Here is a 20,913-nt window from a genome sequence, read left to right as displayed (position 1 = left end):
ACAGTACTAGTTTTTAGGTTCAAATTCGACTGCTCTAGTGGACGCACGGAACGGCAACGTCGCAGTCGACCCATATTATTTGAATTATTTGGCGGGAAAATAGTTTTTGGCTTTTAATTCTGAAACTAAGAGACCTAGAGATTTGAAATTATGTCTCGTGTGTACTTTAATTATAACGAATTATTTGATCTTTAAAACGCAACTCTAACTTATACGGTTTTAATAATCCACCGTGTGTTACGTGTCACCAGCTTACACATACGTATCGGTTCGTAGTTCGAAAACGGTTCGAAATAAAGCTTTGAAAGAATTGAAGTCGGGTTTTTTTATTCGACTTTAATTTATGAGATATAAAACATTGATGTAGCTTAAATATTTACGAAGATACAGATGTGTAAGCTGGAGACACGGTACTCCAGCTCGCACATAGTTTTTTGATCGTGGTTTTAACAGTATTTGAGCTAAAGTCTTGAAAAGTGGAAAGCCTACTATTTGGATTCGACTGTAATTTTTGAGGTATAATACATTATCGTAGCATAAATATTTACGAAGATACAGATGTGTCAGCTGGAGACACGTGTCCTCAGCTTACACATAGAAAACAACTCATAGTTATGAAGTTCTAATGGCTCTAATTGAATGACTGAGAGGTTTGATGACTCTAATTAGGCTTTTATTGATGGTATACTTGGAATTGCTCTAGGGTCAATGAGGAAGTTGGAGACATTCAGGTCATTGGCTCTGGTGTATCGAGTGATCGAGTTTAAATTCGGTTACCTACCTCTAAAATTTGGCGCTGCGTTTCGAGCGCACATAATATTGCATCGGTCCTCTTTCGATGGGACTAAAGTACTCGGATGCAGTACTCCACGATAAGGTTTCACGTAACGGCACATTGAAATATTCAGATTGTTCGATTTTCACACACATACAAAAGAGCACAAATGTCTACCTAAATCATCATAACCTTGATAAGCCATTTTTGTCTATAATATGCTTACTGGAGCTGTATCTAGTAAAACGCGAATACACAAAAAGATTTTGAATCCGATGACTTATGAAAATGAGTAGACTAACTTTAACTAATAATTTAAAAAAAACTTTTTAATTTAATTCAATCAACCAAAAAAAAACCTGGGTTGAAACTACGTCATTGACAGTTGACACCTTAATACCTAATCTGTCGAAAACGTCAACCAAAATACGAGGTCACAAAATTTCGATAAGAAAAAATGACGATAAGACTCCTTGAATGTTAACCGCGTAAAATCCTACATACTCATGTAGTTAACATAAACATTATGTAACACTGAATACATTTCAGATATTCGCAGGTGCTCCAGTTACCTTATCGCTCTGTGCGGCATCGCGACCGAATAGGTACTCTAGTGCTATTGAAAGACGTCCATTACAATATTATTCGCGCTCCATATCTGCGATGGATGTCGAATTTCGTAAGAACTTAACTCGAGATATCGATTTGCTTTAGTACTACCATGCATGTGGTTGGTTACATTTAAGAACGTTTTTATCAAAAAGTATTGTCGGTTTACTTCATCATGGAACGTCCGTGTCCTCGTTATCGTCATTTTAGCCAATGACAGTTCAAAGCTAGACTAAAAAACAATCTAGCAAGGTAGGCGATAAAAGTTCAATAAAGATATCCTGTACACCAAACTGAACGATGCACACCTGTCGAGTCAGATTCGTAGAAGAACGATCGCAGATTTTTTTTTGTTGCTTTGTATTTTAATAAAAAGGGGTGCCCTCTCAGACGCATAACATTTTTCATCATAATTTAGTTTGGCATAACAGTATTTCCATAAAGTTTTTTCGCATAAACTTTGATATGCATAGTTTTCTAAATGCATAATGGTTTCTTAGGCATAATAATAACTTTATCTAATTTTCAATACCATAATTTAAATAATCATAAATGTAAATAACATAATTTTTATATTCCTAAAGTTTGTTTTTAATAAAATACGATAAACATAATGTAATTATTTATAACATTTAAAGTCATAAATATTGTCTATAAGAGCAACCAACATTGAAGAGTAAATTATTATGTATTTGTGATGTTGCGAACGATCCTCCTTCCATCTTTATACTCTTTCGGCCTGTAGATTTGTAAAAACTAAATTCTCTGTGTCATTGTCATTGTTGTTCTTAATTTTTGACCTGTCTCTTAGAAAACTTAAGCTCGTGAAAATACATTCTGTTTGATCTCAAATCCCTCTTATCTATTTATAACGCACATATTATACAGTCCACATTTCTTTTACAACAATAAGCTTGCCTGGTCTGGAATTATGTAGATCCCGACTGGCCGTGGTCTCTTTCACGTGGTACTAGTCTGCCCTATACTAGAGTGTAATTTAAAAGCCGGAGGCGCGGAGGGAGTGCGGTCCTCGCTCGCTGTAACATATATCCGGCAGCCGTGCGAGCTGGAGCGGCTGAGGCTGGTCGCCGAAGGCGACCAGCAAGCCGAAGCTGCGGAAGCGAGCATGGCATGCCGGGTATATGTTACGCCAGAGCGGAAGGACCGCACTTCCCGCAGCGCCGGAGATAAGGCAATCCTAATGCTTGCTTGTATGCTTGCTTGCTTGCATGCTTGCTTGCTTGCATCCTTGCTTGAATCCATGCTTCCTTGCTGCTTGCTTGCATGCTTGCTTGCTGCTTGCTTGCATGCTTGCTGCTTGATTGCATGCTTGCTGCTTGCTTGCATGCTTGCTTGCTGCTTGCTTGCATGCTTGCTTGCTGCTTGCTTGCTGCTTGCTTGCAGGCTTGCTTGTTTGCATCCTTGCTTGCATGCATGCTTACATGCTACCTTGCAGCTTGCTTGCATGCCTGCGTGCTTGCTGTTTGATTGCATGCTTGCTGCTTGCTTGCATGCTTGTTTGCATGCTTGCTTGTCTATTTATATTTGTTAACATTATGGTATTTTGTATATTATGAATCTTAATATTTATGGCATTGGTTTAGATGCCAATAAATGTTATGCCTAGAAATCGTTATTAAAAAAACGAGAATACAGAAAAAATATATACTAAAATATTATTATAATAAAAGTGGTTATGGCAAAAAAAATATGCCTTATGATTTATTCTGTATGAACGTTATGCGAAATTATGAGTATGCCAAAAAAAATTTATGCACTCTTAAATTATGACAATATTTTTTATGCAACCGAATTTGGACCCAATAAAAAGTTAGTCGATTGATTTGACAAAATTGTGACGTTATCGGCTTGTATTGCCCTACAAAATCTATGGAAGTCTCGTTTTGACAGTTCATATACTGAACTGTCCTATCCATGACATTGACAGTGGGGCGCCACCGTCAATACCGGATCGCTGGTTCCGATTTTTGCCATGTTGGAAACCATATAGTTGAACGATGGTAGCGCCCCCCTGTCATTAAGTTTGGTAGGACAGTTCAGCGTGGGTCATCTATACGTCCACGAGCGGTGGTGTCAACGCAACGTGTCAAATTGTTATTTACTTTTTGAGCAAGTAGTTTATACACAAGAGTCGAAAAAATTACGCTGTAAATTCCTTCGTACTGTTATCTTTGGCTGAAAGTATGCCCCTAGCAAATTCCTTTAATGCTAAAATATTTGTCAGTAAGATCTGTCTACAAATAACTAAATTATAACGTAATTCCACGAGTTCCATTAATACGAGTATAAGGTACGTGTACCTATTTCAGTAATATTTCTTCCTACTTACTTATTAGAGAACGTTAATCATGAGTTACCAAGTTGCGCTTGACTAAGTAGTTTCATAGTAGCGACAATGTCAATACAAAAAGAACATTCGTAGACAGTGTTAATACACAGTAGCGTTTTGATATTTTTAAATATTTTAAGTATATTTTTATATTTAATGCAAAGTTCCACAAGTGTGAACTGTCGTTTAAATAAAATGACACTTCAAACTCTGGGGGCGTAGTGTGAGTTTACGTCAAACGCATTCGATGTCGACTGCTTTAAATAATGTAAATAAAGATTTTATTTCTTGAAAGTTACCGCTAGAGGCGCTGTCAGTGACGTCATTGATGTCACTTTTTACGCAGTCGTTATCGAATGCGTTTGATATAAACTCACACTACGCCCCCTGTTCAATAACAACAGCTTTAGGTATGCCACAAGCTACTGGTTTCGATTTCGTAGTAATTCTGCGTATTCACAATTAATTGTTAAATATTAATCTCTACGTGAAGCGTTACCGAATGGTTAAAAAGTTGTCTTGATTATTATGACAATAATATTACACGTGTCTGTCAGATATTACGTACCTAGGTATCAAAGGAGGATGGAGGTTTGAAGGAAAACCTTACCTTAGCATGTCTGTTCCATGTTCATATCGTAGTTATAATTTAATAACTGTTAAATTTTGACAGTTGCGCTTAGAAGTGGCAATAGGTCGGCCATATCATGTGTGCTTACCATGATTTTACAATAGGTGTAATCGCTAGCGACTGCGTTACTTACTAGATCTCGTTCAAAACAATTTTCGTTGGTAGTTTTTATAGTAATGTACATCATTTATGTTTTTTTTAGATTTTTTATTTTCTTATGTTAGAAGTTAGAGGGGGACCAACTTTTTTCCACTTTGGAAGCGTCTGTCACGCAAACTATTCTGTTTAGAAAAAAAAATTTTAGAAACCTCGATATCATTTTTATCCCACACGTATGTGTTTGATGAAAAAAAATTTTTTGAGTTTCAGTTCTAAGTAGGTATGGGGAGCCCCCAATATTTTTTATTTATTTTTGCATCAGAATCTTAATGCGGTTCACAGAATACATCTATCTACCAAGTTTCAACAGTATAGCTCTTATAGTTTCGGAAAAAAATGGCTGTGACATACGGACGGACAGACGGACAGACAGACAGACATGACGAATCTATAAGGGTTCCGTTTTTTGCCATTTGGCTACGGAACCCTAAAAAGCGAGGGAGTAAATGTATTATTATATAATATATTATGTAATAATTTACTCACATTGAGGTCTCTACCTCATCCAAGCAAACGTAATGCAGGGTGCACCCTTGCTCAATGGACAACCACAAGTAAAAAAGCTGGCAGAGCTTATTGTGCTCTTTAGGGGAGATTCACAGGGCGCAGGACGCAAGCCGCTACCAACCGGTCAATATGGAAGTGATTGGGGGAGACCTTTGTTCAGCAGTAGACGTCCTGTGGTTGAAATGATGATGATGATGATGGTAGGGGAGATTCACGTCAAGCACTGGACTTTAGTAGGCTGAAAAGATAAAAATAAACAATAGATATAATAAAAATATTTATAGGTATAGTAAATCTAATAAAACGTGAAAGTTTTAAGTCCAAATAAAATGAATAATACCTATAATAATCTATTATTGTAACGTATGTTTTAGACCATCGATTTTTAGTTGGCCGATAGTTGTGGCCGATTTCAAATTGTATGAAGTATCGGCCAAATCAAATCGGTGTAGGTAATGTGCGCACTTCCATACATGCCCATACTGATCAACTGCCCGACTAAACTATCGGCCGACGCAAAATCGATGGTCTGCGCCTAGGCTTAAACTATATTAATATTATGTGGGTATACAAGATACAAAACCATCTTCTCATCCAGATACATCGGGCTCAGTTTCATTACGAATCCCGCGGCACACCCGCTAGAGACATGTCTATTCATTGCGTGGAAGTTTCACTAATTTCCGATAAATTTGTGCGTTCTCACGGGTGAAACGAGCCGCCAAGAAATTTATAGCTTTAGAAACGGCATTTACCTTCGGAATTGAGCGTTAATCTTGTGTGAAAGACGAGATCATGCTCGTGCTATGACTTCGTGCGAGTTCTAAAACAAAGTTGAGGAATGAAAGATCTTTTTCAAGCGAGTCGGGTAATAGGAGAGCGTTGATTCGTTTTCCGTTATCGATAGCGATTCGTAATCTGTGTTTCTTGGAATATTAACCCTCACGTTCGTATAACTTCGTAATTAGGCGTGACATTTGTGTGAAAGACGAGATGATACGAGCGTGACTTCGACGTGTAAGTTTTAAAACAAAACGGTAATATAAACTATCCTGACTCCTTTTCTATTCATGCTGATTTAGATGTGATAATGTATTTTACTGTGAAGATTATCCCTAATGTTTTAAATTGATTTCCGATTTAGCGTTCTCACAAACTTTATAGCTTTTGAAACGACATTCAGCTTCGGAATTGAGCGTTAATCTTGTGTAAACACGGGATAATGTGATACGCAATAATTTTGACGTGAGAATTCTAAAATAAAATTCACTGAACAATAAATACCTACCGATACTTGGTGATATTTTTTGCTCATTTTGATTTAGTATATTATGTTTATGTTGATTTTGATATATTTGTAGGCAGCACCTTGACCTGGATTCAGGAGATCTTGAAGACATATCTTAGAAAAATGGTTAAATCGAAAGAAAAATAGGACAGGCAAGTTGCTTTCATGAGTTATTAGATATTGGAGACATTTATATTATGATAGAACTTTATTCTGCTTGTGTGCTTTAATAAAAACCAATATACCTACGCTCTTAGCCTTTTTTGATATTAAGTCTAGAAGTCAATAATTTCCTTCTAAGCCACTAGTACTCGCTGTTTAAAGAGTTCACTCTGTTTAAACACGATATTATTTTTCTGTGCACATTGACATAAAACAATAATACAAGTGCACACATTGATATAATGCTTCAAAACTATTCGACGCTACGTACGAGTAGGTACGGGTCGAATCGAAGCTACAGAGGAAACAATAGTGCGAATGCTTCCCCCGCTAGCTTACGTGGATTATTTACCTGTATCTGATCCTTTGTCTATTTTCGGTCCACAAACTTTGCTTTATCCGCCTGCGCGATTGGTTCATTCCGCCATAACAAATGAATCGGAGTTATTACTCCGGATTGACTTCGCTAAACAAAAAGTTGGCTATCCTTTTTCGCTGAATCTCGTTTTGTTTTGCATGGAAACGTATTTTGATCTGGTAAGAGACTTTTGATGATAAATTAACAAAGTTTGCTCAAAATTATATTTTTTGAAAAACATACCACAACCTAATTAATATACTATTTTTATACGTCTTCTTTTAATAAATAGACCAAGTATTAATTTATTTGGGAAATAAAATGTATATAAAATCTATATTTTATGTTCTGCTCTACCTTGTCCGCCGTAAAATTGAAAGCACCAATAAAAATAATACCAGCATCCGTATTGGACTTCACGTTTATTGATGATAACTAAAACAGATTGTTTTTACCTAACCCTTCCTCGGGTTTCACTCAAGCGTAATGGAACTCTATCGTGGTGGACGTACGAAACAAATTGGATTGTCACCGTTTCCGCGACGGAACCGACTGCCAGCGTCCCCCTACGTATTTAACAGGACACGGCGTTCGTTCTTTTGTTTTGCATAAACTGATTGAACGATACGTCGCTCGACAGCGGCAAGCGGACGAATATTATGTACGTGAGCACTGAAAATATATGGGTCGCGAAAAGCAATCGCAATAATTGAACGGACCTTGAAATGCGCATAAATAACTGTGTCGTTGCGCAATTGTTTTTTCTTTTTTTGCATCGAATACATTAACGCATTGTGTTTCGAATTTTCGAATTCGATCATCGCCCTGTAGCTTAAAACCTACATGGTATCTTATTCAATAATAATAGGGATGATTTTGCAACTTAGATTTTATAGTCCGATGTGCTGGTGGTTGTACATTTGAATAAGTATATGGATTAGATGGGCTTTTGTGTCAATTAAACTAAGCCTATCCCATACTATTTGTAATTGTCAGTAACAGCTCTATCTACTCCATTTCCGTCCTTTACGTACAGATTTTACGATTTGTATGGTATACATTGCCGACATTATTATTCAATAGAAGTGCTACTTATCTACAAGAAAAACAATTTGAGAATTCATTTCGAATTCTGTTATTTCCAGCGCTCAAAGGTTGAAATTTGATTTAGCCCACCAAATGCGAATTTCAAGTTATCACTCTATTTCAGTCTACTTTTAAATAGACTGAAATAGAGTGTTAGAGGTAGCAAAAACTTTTACATTTAGCGAATTTTTCACGACATGTCGTCACATTAACGGTACTAAGGTTGCCCGGTTTCATTACTTTAAGCGATTTTAATTTGGGAATGGTTTCGGTGAAACGGTTGGAAATAGTTAAAAACAGCGTCGAGTCATTGGGAACATTTTTCACGTCGCGTCTGTCTCGTGTCTCCGGCCGTAGCGTAACAAAAGTTTTCACATTTAGTAGATTTATGTTGCAACTGCAACCCGATCAAGTACGGTATCGATCACGGTCCCGGAACATCTATTCTGGCCGTACGCTTTAATTTTTGCCGCGATTCCTTCGACGGTGACAACATGTAACTTTTTACAAAAGATTCCCCTTTTATGCAAACATGTTCATAACCGTTTGTTCTGAGTATTTTGTACTTAAGTATGTTAAGTAAGTTTTTAAATATTATAATTTTAAATTTTAAATTTATATTATTATAATTATTGTAGCAGTTATGTGGATAGTTAACTACTAATTTGATCTCTCATATGTAAATTATTCAAAAATTTATACACACTTAGGCTGCGTTGCACCATCTTACTTTAACTTTGAGAAACGTCAAAAATCTGTCAAATTCCATACAAAAAACACCGGTTATCGTTATAGTTACGGTCAAAGTTAGGTGGTGCAACTCAGCCTTAGTGTAGATTACATTTACTTCTGAGTAATAGGTGTAAAAGTAAAAATAGTAACAAACTGAACATTATAAAGATGAAGAAAAAGAAGTTATTTTACGCTAAAGATTGAATTATTTACAGAGCTCGCGTAACTTGCTCGAAAGATGATGTAAAGTTTATAGTAAAAAAAAACTTCCAAAGTAAGCCGCAAAAGTTCCTTCAAACGTCATTTTCAATCTTACATAGGTATCGATTTTCAAATTGTTTGTAAAGTCGTGCTCAGTTTACGTCTGGGGTAAATTTTCTTTGTTTATACCTACACCAGTTTTTTCCCGCAGCTTTGCCCGCGTAAATTTCTTTACACAGTCTTTAATCGCGCTCGTATCCCCCTTCCAAATACCGCGATAAAAACTATCCTATATTTTTCGCTTGCTTTCAAACTATGTCTACACCACATCTAAATCGGTTTAGTAGTTTAGGCCTGATAGAGTCACGAGCATTTAGATCTATCCATCCTCTCAAAAATTAGTAGGATTCACCCAATAGTGTAAGAGCCAAAGCACACGATGCGTTGCGGCGCCGCACTGCAAAGATTTCAATGCAAAATCGTTTATACTATACAGGCAATAAAATGCAAAATGGTTGAATGGCTCCAACCGCATTCTCACTTGGCTGGGAGACCGATTAATCACTCGGTAGCTACTTATCAAATTAGCACCACTACCGTTGTTATTAGTTTGATTGATTCGGCTGTGGATATGGGTGGTGGGTTCAAATATTAATATAAAAATGAGCCATAAATATTATTATAGGACTATTATACAGGGTGGAAACGATAAGTGATCTCACTCGATTATTTCTAAATTATAAAAGATATCCAAAAACTGGTTACTGATCCTGAAAGTGCTTTACGCGCTCTATCCAACGGTACCAATAATAGGTTACAAAATAAACTGGATCTATCCGAAAATTCAATGTTTCCAGCTTTCCAGCAGTCATGGCACTCACGTCTTGATAATATTATAGCAAGTAAAGCCTAAAACCAATGTTTTTCATGAATAATTTTAAATAAGAATGCAATTTGGAGTTCAATTTAAGTGTTTATTATTAAATAAAAAAAATTAACACTTCCAATATTGTGTGGCTGGCATACATTTAGTATGGAGCCTGAAAACATGGAATTTTCGGATAGATCCAGTTAATTCTGTAACCTATTACTGATACCGTTTGAAAGAGCTCGTGAAGCACTTTCAGGATACATAACCAGTTTTTCGATATCTTGTATAGTTTAGAAATAATTGAGTGAGATCACTTATCGTTTCCACCCTGTATAGGGAAAAGTGATATAAGCCCACTCACGAATAGAGGTATTTTTATATTTAGTAATTTAAAAAAAATTTAAACTGGGTATGTAAAACAAAAGAAGTGCAGTGACTAGCTCGGGGTTTTCCCCCAATGCCAGGTACGGGAGTATAAATCTTTTGTTTTCAAATCCCTTAATTTTACTTGTCTAAAACAGTAGGTCATCATCAACATCAGCCGTTTGGTGTAGTGGTGGTTGTCGGCCGTTTGGTGTAGTGGTTCGAAACGGACTACTATTCCGGAGGTAGCGGGTTCGATTCCCGCACAGTACAAACATTTGTGTGCATGAACATATTTGTTTATATTGGACTGGGTGTTTTCTATGTATAATAAGTATGTATTTACAAAAAAAAAAAAAAGTATTTAAGTATGTTTATTAGAGATGAAACGGATATCCGGTAACTATCCGGTAGGCCGGATATCCGGCCTAAATTTACTATCCGGCCGGATACCGGATAGTAACTCACTATCCGGCCGGATACCGGATAGTAACTCACTATCCGGCCGGATACCGGATATTAAAAAACTACGACAATTTCCTATTAATAAAATGAGATACATTAATCTTTGAGGTAACATCAATAAAATGGCTTATAATAATGACGGCTTTTATTTAAAGTCCAAAAAGTTACAAAAAGCCATATTAAGGAATTTAAAACACTAATTTCTTTTTCTGGACTATTCACTCTAATGACGAATACATAAATAGTAAATATCTGTTAAGTCGAAATATTGCCAGATAAAATAGGCGATCTTTTTTTCACTGATGGTCTGATATCATTATGGATGTCATGATGCAGTTCAGTCAGATGACGCAGCAAGTAAACTAATTTAAGGACATCATCCATGTTGATACAAAATCAAAAGTGCCGGCCAAAAAATAAAAGTGCTGTATTCTGATAGAACACGTCCGCCTTAGCATTTGTTACTATGGCACCAAAGCTGTAGCACGACTGTGCATCGTAGTATTCGAGTTCTAAAAGTCTGTCTTTTTAACATTTACTAAAACAAATGAAGTCTTGAGTGAATCTTGCCAAAACATGGCATTTTTATATGGCTTGGCATGGCTTTGGTGCCAAAGTGACAAATGCTAATACAGACGTGTTTTGTCAAAATACAGCACTTTTTTTTTGTTGGCTGGCACTTTTGATTTTGGACCAAAAATATATAAAACGTGGATGGCTTTAGGATCTCAAATACTACGACGCACAGTAGTGCTACAGCTTTGGTGCCATAGTAACAAATGCTAAGGCGGACGGGTTAAATGTCAGAATACAGCACTTTTTTTTGTTGGCCGGCACATTTGATTTTGGACCAAAAATTTATGGATCGTGAATGATTTCAATCACACACTCACGATGGCAACCGAATTGATTTGCCCCCTAGACAAGTGGCAAAATCTGACATTCTATTCGGACTGATTCGATTTTCGATAGTTGACTAGTCTAGTCTACTAATAGACCTACTATCGCGTTCGAAGCACCTTAACTCGTCACTACATGCAACGAGACAATTGGCCAACTATCCGGCCGCCGGATATCCGGCTATCCGGCCTAGCAGCTGGCCGGATATCCGGTATCCGGTATCCGGCCAAACAACTATCCGTTTCATCTCTAATGTTTATATCCGTTGTCTAGTACCCATAGTACAAGCTTTGCTTAGTTTGGGACTAGAAGCGCAGTGTAAAATGTCCAAGGATATTTATTATTTATTATTATCATCATTTCAGCTACAGGACGATGACTTCCAAAATTACGCGAATGACTTACTTGACTTTATGTCCTATGTCCACAACAGTCCTCCATCGCGTTCGGTCTTAAGCTTCGCGTTTGATCTCGCTCCAAGTCTTGCCGATTTTCTTCACCTCGTCTGCTACAGTGCGCCGCCAAGTTTGTTTGGGGCGATCACGTTTGCGCGATTACGCGAATGCATAATATTAAACGGTGTATCTTCTGTAATAAATCCACGTCGTTGATTAAGTTAATCAACAATTATAGACTGAAACATGCTGAAAACAAATTGCTTAAATCAAACATGTAGTTTGTATTTATCATAATCATTTCAAGTTGAATAATTAATATCACTTTACAATGCAAACAATGGAATTATAGATTTAGTAGAATTTGCGAAGTGTGAAGTTTCATTGTTGATGAAGTATGTATTTTAGATTAGCTGTGCCCGCGACTTCGTACGCGTGAAAATATGTAGTTTGAATAATATTTCCATTTTTGAAACATTTTTCTTTACTGCTTCGCCTCTATTGGCTGTAGGGTGATGTAATAATATCCTAAAGCTTTCTTCGATAAATGGACTATCCTACACTAATATATTTTTTCAAATCGGACCCGTAGTTCCTGACATTAGAGCGTACCTACAAGTAAACAAACAATTTTTAGCTTTTTATTATTCGAATGGATTATCATATTTAATAATGAATTGTTTTCCTCAGGTGGAATGGAATTCCGGCACTGATGTAGACTCGTCAGAATGGTGGGTCACTGGGTGACGGCGGCCAGCTCTCTGCTGGCCTTTCTTCTCTATTACAACTCGTTGGACGCAGGATTCGTCTATGATGACAGGTAAGTCTGTACGCCATTTGTGTTAAATTCTTATGCTGGGTTGCACCATCTTACTTTAACTTTGACAAACGTCAAAAATCTGTGAAACTCCATATAAAAAACACCGGTTATCGTCATAGTTACGGTCAAAGCCAGGTGGTGCAGCTCAGCCTTATTCTTCTTTTCCTATATTTTTCTGATTAAACTCGTTGTGGGTTCCAAGACGGTTAGCTATCCTCCGGGACTAATTTTATTAACCTTCTCTGGTTTGGTACCATTGAAGACCATGTTGTAGATCCTGGCTATACAGGAGTTGCAGTCGTGGAAAAGAAAGGTGGGATTAGTCCTCAGAATACGGAACAAACCAGAAACCGTCAACGGGCGTAAATGTGTATTCATATAAAGTACTCCAAATCGCACTACTTTGGAAAAGCAAAAAAGCAATCAGTCAATGGCCGGCGCGCGCATTGTTTACATATCCGTCAGATTGACACTTTATAATTAAATTATGCCGTCTTGTGCCGTTCCAACATGTAAGAATGCTACTGGAATTACGAAGAAAGTGCATGGGATCATGTTTTATCCGTAAGTAGCACATTTCCAATTCATTTTAATTAAATAATAATTTTCAAAAAAAATCACGGTTGTATTTTGTAAGTGTTGCCACAGGTCAACGGAATATTTTACCCTACTTTTTTATATTGAATTACATTTGTCTACTTATAAAAAATTCACGCGTTAATTTTGTTAGCGTTACCACAGAATAATGGAATATTTTCCCCATCCTTTTTGTTTTAATTAGTTTTTAGTGTAATTTCATCCATGACATGACAACCTGATTAATTAAATTATAAGTGCCACTTGTGGTCTAAACTGAATAAATATTTTTGATTTTGATTTGATTTCAATATATTGAATTAATTTATAATATTACTCCCTAATAATGAGGAGATAATAAATTACTATCGTGAATTTCATACTTTCCCATTTATTCAAAAGTAAGGCATTGGTATCAACAGATCAGCAGCAGCAATATTTGTATATTTAATAATAATTTTAAGTAATTAATTATTGCTTACATACTTACTCTGATTTTTTTTCAGGATACACAGCCAGAGTTGCCTCGCAATCAAATTTAAGTATTGGTGATGTTTTTGATTTGGATTCTGTTTTTCACTCCAAGAAAAGTTAAACTAAAAGCACTACTGCGCCGTAAACAAATGTTTTGTTGTCGATATGTTTACATAATAAAGAACCTTAAGTTTCTTTTTTGTTTTACTTGGCATTCTAAAATTTATATTCGACTTTTGTAATTGACTTTTAAATAACATATTATACCTACATAAAATATAGTACATATATTACACTATTTAATAGAAATAAATAATCATCTTACACTTAGTTACTTCGGAGTAAAAATTAAATTCATAGGTAGGTAGGTACTATCTATGCCTATGGCCAGTCATGTCGTCTCGTTCTATCGCAAAGAATCACCATTTGATAAGAGCGAGAGCAAAAACGGAAATGGATAGTTAACACTGGCCGTGTGTACTTATTTCACTTACTTATTTTTTACTTGTTTAACATCTCTTTAAAAAATTACATAATTTTACCCCAAAAATGGGGGTGTCACACGGCGCTAGTAACACTAAAGGGGGTAGAGGGGCGCGGGAGGGGAAGTATTTTGGTTTGGACACAAGTTGCCGCGTAGAAATGTTATCGAACACTCCTTCTGGTTTGTTCTGTATTCTGAGGATTAGTCCCGTACATAAATATGATCAAAGAGTAAGTTATCTAACTTCCAAAAATATCTAAATATTTCGCAAATATTATATCTACGTTGAGATATTATTTTGCTGTCCCTTTATCCCTTATTCAAACAAAGGTAGATATATTACCACTTGGTTTACTTTTAAAAAAGGATCCTAATTTTCGATATGGTAATACTTAAAGATATCGTGGTCACTTATTTATATTTTTAAATATATTTTTTAACTTATCTATGCCATATTACTACTTTTCAACGTCATTTGTCAAAGTCAGGTAATGTCAAAGTCAACCAAACGGTTTTGGTGTGAAAAATTTCATGTTTTTAGCGCGCATTTTTGGTATTTTTGAAACTTTGTTCAACGAAAATTCTGATAAGTGTTTTTTCGATTCAAATTCCTAAACTATAAGATTTATTGTATAATCTCACTTATAGGCAGCGTCTGCAATTGATTTATTCATATAATTTAGACATTTTAAAGAAGTGGTAAATAGTTTACCATTGTCCGATCCCGTCTTGACAAAAGTTTATTGATATATAAAAAAACTGTTGTTTTTTGTATGTGAACCAATAAAACTAAATAAATATTTGAAGAAATTTTAAGTTATTTTGATAACTATTTACGTAACGTTTTGACTTTACGTAATTAGTGAATTGTTAGTGTCAGACTCAAGGTAAGCATAATAATTGTAAGCATAATAACTAATATTAATAAATATATTGTTTTATAAAAATAATAAATTTATTTCATTCCCAAAATATTTAATAAAATATAGGTAGAACCTAGAGGAAGTCACTAGTCAAGAACCAAAAATAAACCAAAACGGACAATGGTAACTATTTTACCACCAACATTTAATAATTTGTAGTCATGAATGGATAATGGTAAATTATTTACCACCCAAAAAACTACCCCTTCCCCTATTTTTTTATAAATTTTGATCAAAAATATGAAATAAGTGACCCACAATTACCCTAAATCCACTTCAACTTTGCAAAAAAAAATGTATACCAGCTCGCATTTGAATAAGGGTTATATTATTTTACTTAAATTAAGTTGAAATCATTTGAACTTACTTTAGTATTTTCAGTATTTCTCAGAATAATAGACGGTCCTCAATCGTTCATTTCAGGCTTATTTTTCTTTTAGATTGTCATTTGTTTAAAATACAAGAACTATTACGAAAATACTAAAGAATTTAATTTGAAATGGTTTGTGTACTTACAAGAACCTGTTCTGAGAAAAGCCGCGTAGGGATTTCTACAGTAATTAATAAATAAGGTTCCCAGGGGCGCAGGCTGTAAAACAAAAGTGCTTTGCTGTTATTAATTGCCTAACTTACATAGGTTCTAGTTGTTATGGTGGTAGGGGATGGGGTTACACCTTCCTTATTGAATTCTGAACGCTATTCGTCTTGGGAATATCCGTGTGGATATTTGAGATTGACTTAGTAGTGTAATACTCGTATATTGAACAGGATCGTTCTTATTAAGTTTGATTTACATAGCGCTAACTAAATATACCTACGAACATGTTGTATAGAAGTATAGCCATCATTTATCGACTACTAGGGAAGAGTCATCCAAGAATGTCTGACATTTATGACAAACAAAATGTGTAGGTATACTCAGACGTAAATAACATCTAATATAGACGGTATATGGGGTATTATAAGATGAGAGTTGCCTATGTCATAGGAAGAATACTTGCTTGATATTTCTACTCACTAGACATTTCCATCAGTTCGTCCTTTTAAGAAAACTTTAAAGCAGATTTTCCTATTTTCAATATGACGGCATCTCGAGCACAGCGAAAGGAATTACTAAGAGAGGTCAAACGAATTCGTTTCTTATTTTATTTCAAAACAACGGTCTCGAGATAACGTCGAGGCTTCACGATTCATCTATTTTGAGCCTTTATAAAAGGTTTTTGAAATAAGTCTCGGAGAAGTCCCGATGCAAAGTAATCACGAGTTACGAAAAACAAAAGCGATGGGAATGCTCTCGAATTGTTCTATTTAATTTGCGAAAGTCGAACGATATCAAACATATTGACTTTAACTTATGAATCTTCTGACAATCGTAAAAGGTTTCGCCCACTGTGCCATTTTCTTGTTTAGTTCTTGAATCTGAAAAATCCAAACATTTATGATATACAGGATGTTACATAAATGAGGTTATAAGCTGACACTAGTCCATGTTAACATGTGCATATACCTAAATGGTATGGTGAAGTCAGAAAATTGATAATAATATCGCACCCCCCCTGGAATAAGTATGCAAGTCCACTTGTGCGATATTTTTTTTATTGCACTAAAAAATCAAGAAGGAGGTAATACATATTGTCAATTTTTTTCATAATTTTTCTCTTAAAAATGAAGAAATTATGTACAAATATGTAAAATATTGCAACATTAAAATATCTAAATTTCCATAGCAAAAACGAAGTAAATACACACACCGGCAGATTTAGCGGAACGCAAAAAAAAGTATGAAAATAAGGAAAATTACTACTGATCTATGAAATATTTATTATACAAAATAAAGAGATAATTAAAATAAAATAAAATAACATAGATTTTTTAAATATTTAGTCGTTTTTATTTAATAAAAAATCATCGAAACGAAATTTCAATTTTTCAGTTTTGAACAAAAATTAGAAATTGTGGCCAGATTAAAAATTAGGGTAGCTTATCACTAACCAAATGAATTAATTAATGATGGGTATTTCCCCCTCTTGCTCTGATGATGGTTTCCATTCATCTGAGCATGCTGCAGTTAATGTTATGAAGGGTATTTTGGGGCAATGTCTGCCATTCCTCTAGTAACGCGTTTCTCAACACCATCGGTGGTATTCTGAATTTAACACATCTTTTAAGAAAGTCCAAGACATGTTCTATAGGATTCTTGTCTAGGGATCTTGCCAGCCACTGCATCATGGGTACATATCCAAATGGTTTAGATGTGCCTGTACTGAGCGAGCACTGTGAAAACGAACATTATCGTGAATTAAACTAAAGGAGTCCACAATAAATGGAGTAAATGGCACATCATGTTCTTCTAAAATGTTCCTAGTGTACCATTCAGAAGTCGTATTTCCTCCATCACCCACCACTAACTCCGTGCGAGCTCCCAAACAAATCCTTCCCCACACCAGAATTAAGCTACCTCCATAAACCACGATATTTTCAAAATTAAGACTAAATGTTACGTTCTCTTTGTGTCTCCATATTCGCTATCTTCCATCGATCTGGTTTAAGAGAACTCTGCACTCATAAGTGAAGAGATCATGCCTCCAGTCGTTCAAGACCCAATCACGATATTCACGTGAAAAGTTCAATATGTTTTTTCGGTGCTGTGTCACAAGTTGGAGCTTTCTCGGGTATGCACGACCCTATACCAACTTCAGTAAATCTCCTGTGAACTGTGGGCTCAGTCACTCTTACTCCTCGAGTGTCTTTAAGGTTATTTCTGGCTTGAACAGCAGGTAACCGCGACTTTCTGAAAACTCGAAGTTGTAAAAAACGGTCATCCCGTCGCGAAGTACGCCTTTTTCTGACTTGAACCCTCCTCCTAACGACAGAAATGATCAATCTGTACCGTTGGTTACTGCCATGGGTGGTCGATACTGATCAACGACGTCTTACGGCAGCCGATTTGTATGCATGGCCATTACTTCTCATTTCATCTGCCTTAATGATTTCTGACGGTGCTAAGCTGGGCATAATAAACCCTTATAAGTAACTGAATGCTTACACAACAAAATTCTCAGAAAAAAACATCTTTCACGTAAAAGAAATCCAAATTAGCAAAAGCTTCATTCAATTCAAAACACTCAACGAAACTGTTGATGGGGTAATTTAAACAAAATAATTAAAAAAATATACTGTTGGCAATTATTTTTTTCATATTTAGAATTAAATTAAAAAATAATGTCATAATTAGGCATTTTTTTCCTAAAATAATGATGATATTGATGCTTTTTTTTCCGTTCCTCTAAATCTGCCGGTGTGTGTACATTTGCAGTTAATTGTTTAATAAAGTTCCGTATGAATAATAGCATATTAATAGTTACGTACATCTTCCACGAAGACTTTAAAAAATATTTTCGCGTATCTATTGTTGCATACTTATTTTAGGATATTATTTGGTGGGTATCGTGGTGCAAGTTTAGTTGCTTAGTTTTTCCACGAAACTTTTGTGCACATTATGCTGGTAATTTTGTGCAAGTCTAGATGCTTAATTCTTCCACGAAACTTTTATTCGAATAATAAAATATAACAATTGATACGTTATTTTCTACGTACATTATCTTTGTGCAAGTCTAGTTGCCTAATTATTTTACGAAACTTTTGGCGATGTTGTGTTTTATACCGATATTGATACATTTATTTAGATGTAATATAGTCATTAACAAAGCACACATTAACTTAGTTTCAGTTATTTAAGTATCCGAACCACTATTTCTTGCACTAAATACCCTTGTAAGACTATCAGATCCTGTGTGTTTATCAAAAAATCGTAGCAATGATGGTGGTAAAATGATCGGTCTTTATGAGTACAAGATCCATTTTAAATTCTGTCTCTCTCTTCAGTGAACCGTTATCGTAGTAATCGTGAACAATATTCATCTTTCCAGAGCCGCATGAGTTCATTTATCAGCTTCTGCGTGTATTGCCAGCGTGACAAGGTATGTATCTTTACGTCTTTCAAAGCAGTAAGCAACAATCAGTGCGTCCCTAATTATAAAATGACACAAGTTTGTATGTATTTTAAGGAATATTGTCATCAAAAGGACATAATGGTCAGACGTTTAAAAATGCAACAACCTGATACAAAACTATTGCCATCTTTTCGTATGTACAATTTTATGATGAGCAGTCAGTATTCTTTTCAGGTGGTACTTGATCGACCGGACGCCAGCTTTCCGCAGACCTCCACAGATTGGACTTGCCACTGGAATGTAGTGCCATTAAGTGCCTTCTATATCCTAGTGTTGACCCTATTTATCCAGTAAATTGCATTATTATTCCAGGCCTTATGAAACTCCTGGCTCAGACAAAGTGTCTATCCTGGTTGCTTCACATGTCCGGTCACTCTTCAACAAAGCGTATAAAAGCACCTATAAGTTTTGGACCAAATAAAAATTGTTCTTTCTTTCTTTAAAGGTTCAGCCAAACCAACGCAATCACACGCGATCAGCCAGCGTACAGTGATGGCGATCAGACAAAATGCATCGATCGCCATCGCTGCACGCCGGCTGATCGAATGTGAAGTGAACCTTATAGGATTCGGAAGTGATGTCACCAATGAGTTCAATGTGGGTAACTTTTGTAGTCATGCAGACAATAAATATCACTATATTATAGGCTTCTATAGTTTTGTTCCCTTGGATATCAAAATTTGAAAGGGTCCTTCAAAATCGTCTCCCTTGTACATGAATTGTCTAGATTGAGTAACTTGCTGTTCTGGTAAATCTCCCATTACTCACTTTAGCAGTAGCATTCAATTCAGCACAATTGAAATATCTGTGTACTTATTTTCTCGCCAATGGTTTCGCCTTGATAATCCAAAATGTGGAGCTGAGTCAGCTTTCTTGTGAATTAACATGATGTCAGTATTAATATAAACTTTTTCGACAATCTCCACGACGCGGTTTGCAACAATAGATTTCCACCTATTCGTCTCTCCAGACAGCTAGGCGATCACAATAGAAAAATCTGTTCATAGTGTGCGAACATCTGTGAGGTTGGTATTCTTCACATTATTCCTTGTCATTTGCTTCATCCAGTTTACTCAAAGCAGCACATAGCTCAAGACGTAGTAAAAGAAAAACAGGTTTCAGAGAGCACTTGAGTTTTTTAGCAATTAATTTCGTTTCAAACCCTTCATCTAGTTCAAGGCTGCTCAACCTTTTGAAGAGTCGGGCCAAACGGTGGATTCAGTCGTTAACGACGGGTCACCTACATTTTTGACAGCTAACTTCAGAGAGATCTTAAAGTTTGTACTGTGCTCGGCGGGATTTTTTATTTGGTGCTTTTTTTTTTTCAAACTGTACATGCGCGGCCCGCATTTAAAATTCTTTTGGGGGCCACACTGTGGCCCGCGGGCCTGGGGTTGAGCAGCCTTGATCTAGTTGATCTTATGTGAACGGCTGCAGTATAATGCACTCACAGAGGCATCGCTAAATTTATTATAATTATTGTATTTTACTCTGCCTGCATCTGGCCTTCCAGCTGGAAGGCCAGATCAGGTCGTCGGACCACCTTGTCGGTGGATGTCCCAACGCTGCGTTTTACGGTACCTGGCCTCCGCTTCATAACCTTGCTGGCCCATCGGCCGTCAGTTCTGCGTACTATGTGCTTCCAACCGTGCGATGTGGAAGTCATTGGGGGAGGCCTATGTTCAGCATTGGACGTCCTGTAGCTGAAATGATGATGCTGACGTACTTTTTCTCTCTACCTATACCAATCTATATCTGTATTTTGTCAATA

At 36.0% G+C, this 20,913-nt stretch overlaps 1 protein-coding gene and 1 long non-coding RNA gene across 2 annotated transcripts in view; both read left to right on the top strand.

Annotated features, from left to right (window-relative positions):
* LOC135072823 (protein O-mannosyl-transferase TMTC2-like) overlaps positions 1 to 20,913 on the top strand; it is a 113,886-nt gene that overhangs the window by 14,878 nt on the left and 78,095 nt on the right. Inside the window, exon 2 of the mRNA XM_063966861.1 lies at positions 12,543 to 12,672. Within this exon, the coding sequence (XP_063822931.1) occupies positions 12,581 to 12,672 (92 nt within the window). The 5' untranslated portion in view covers positions 12,543 to 12,580. The remainder of the gene's footprint in view (positions 1 to 12,542; positions 12,673 to 20,913) is intronic.
* LOC135072593 (uncharacterized) lies at positions 13,095 to 13,917 on the top strand. The gene is made up of 2 exons (XR_010257462.1): positions 13,095 to 13,236; positions 13,755 to 13,917. It is a non-coding gene; the product is annotated as an uncharacterized LOC135072593 (long non-coding RNA).

Source organism: Ostrinia nubilalis, chromosome 6 (genome assembly GCF_963855985.1).
Source record: "Ostrinia nubilalis chromosome 6, ilOstNubi1.1, whole genome shotgun sequence".
NCBI classification, from domain to species: Eukaryota; Metazoa; Arthropoda; class Insecta; order Lepidoptera; family Crambidae; genus Ostrinia; species Ostrinia nubilalis.
This window is presented reverse-complemented; position numbering and strand designations above follow the sequence as displayed.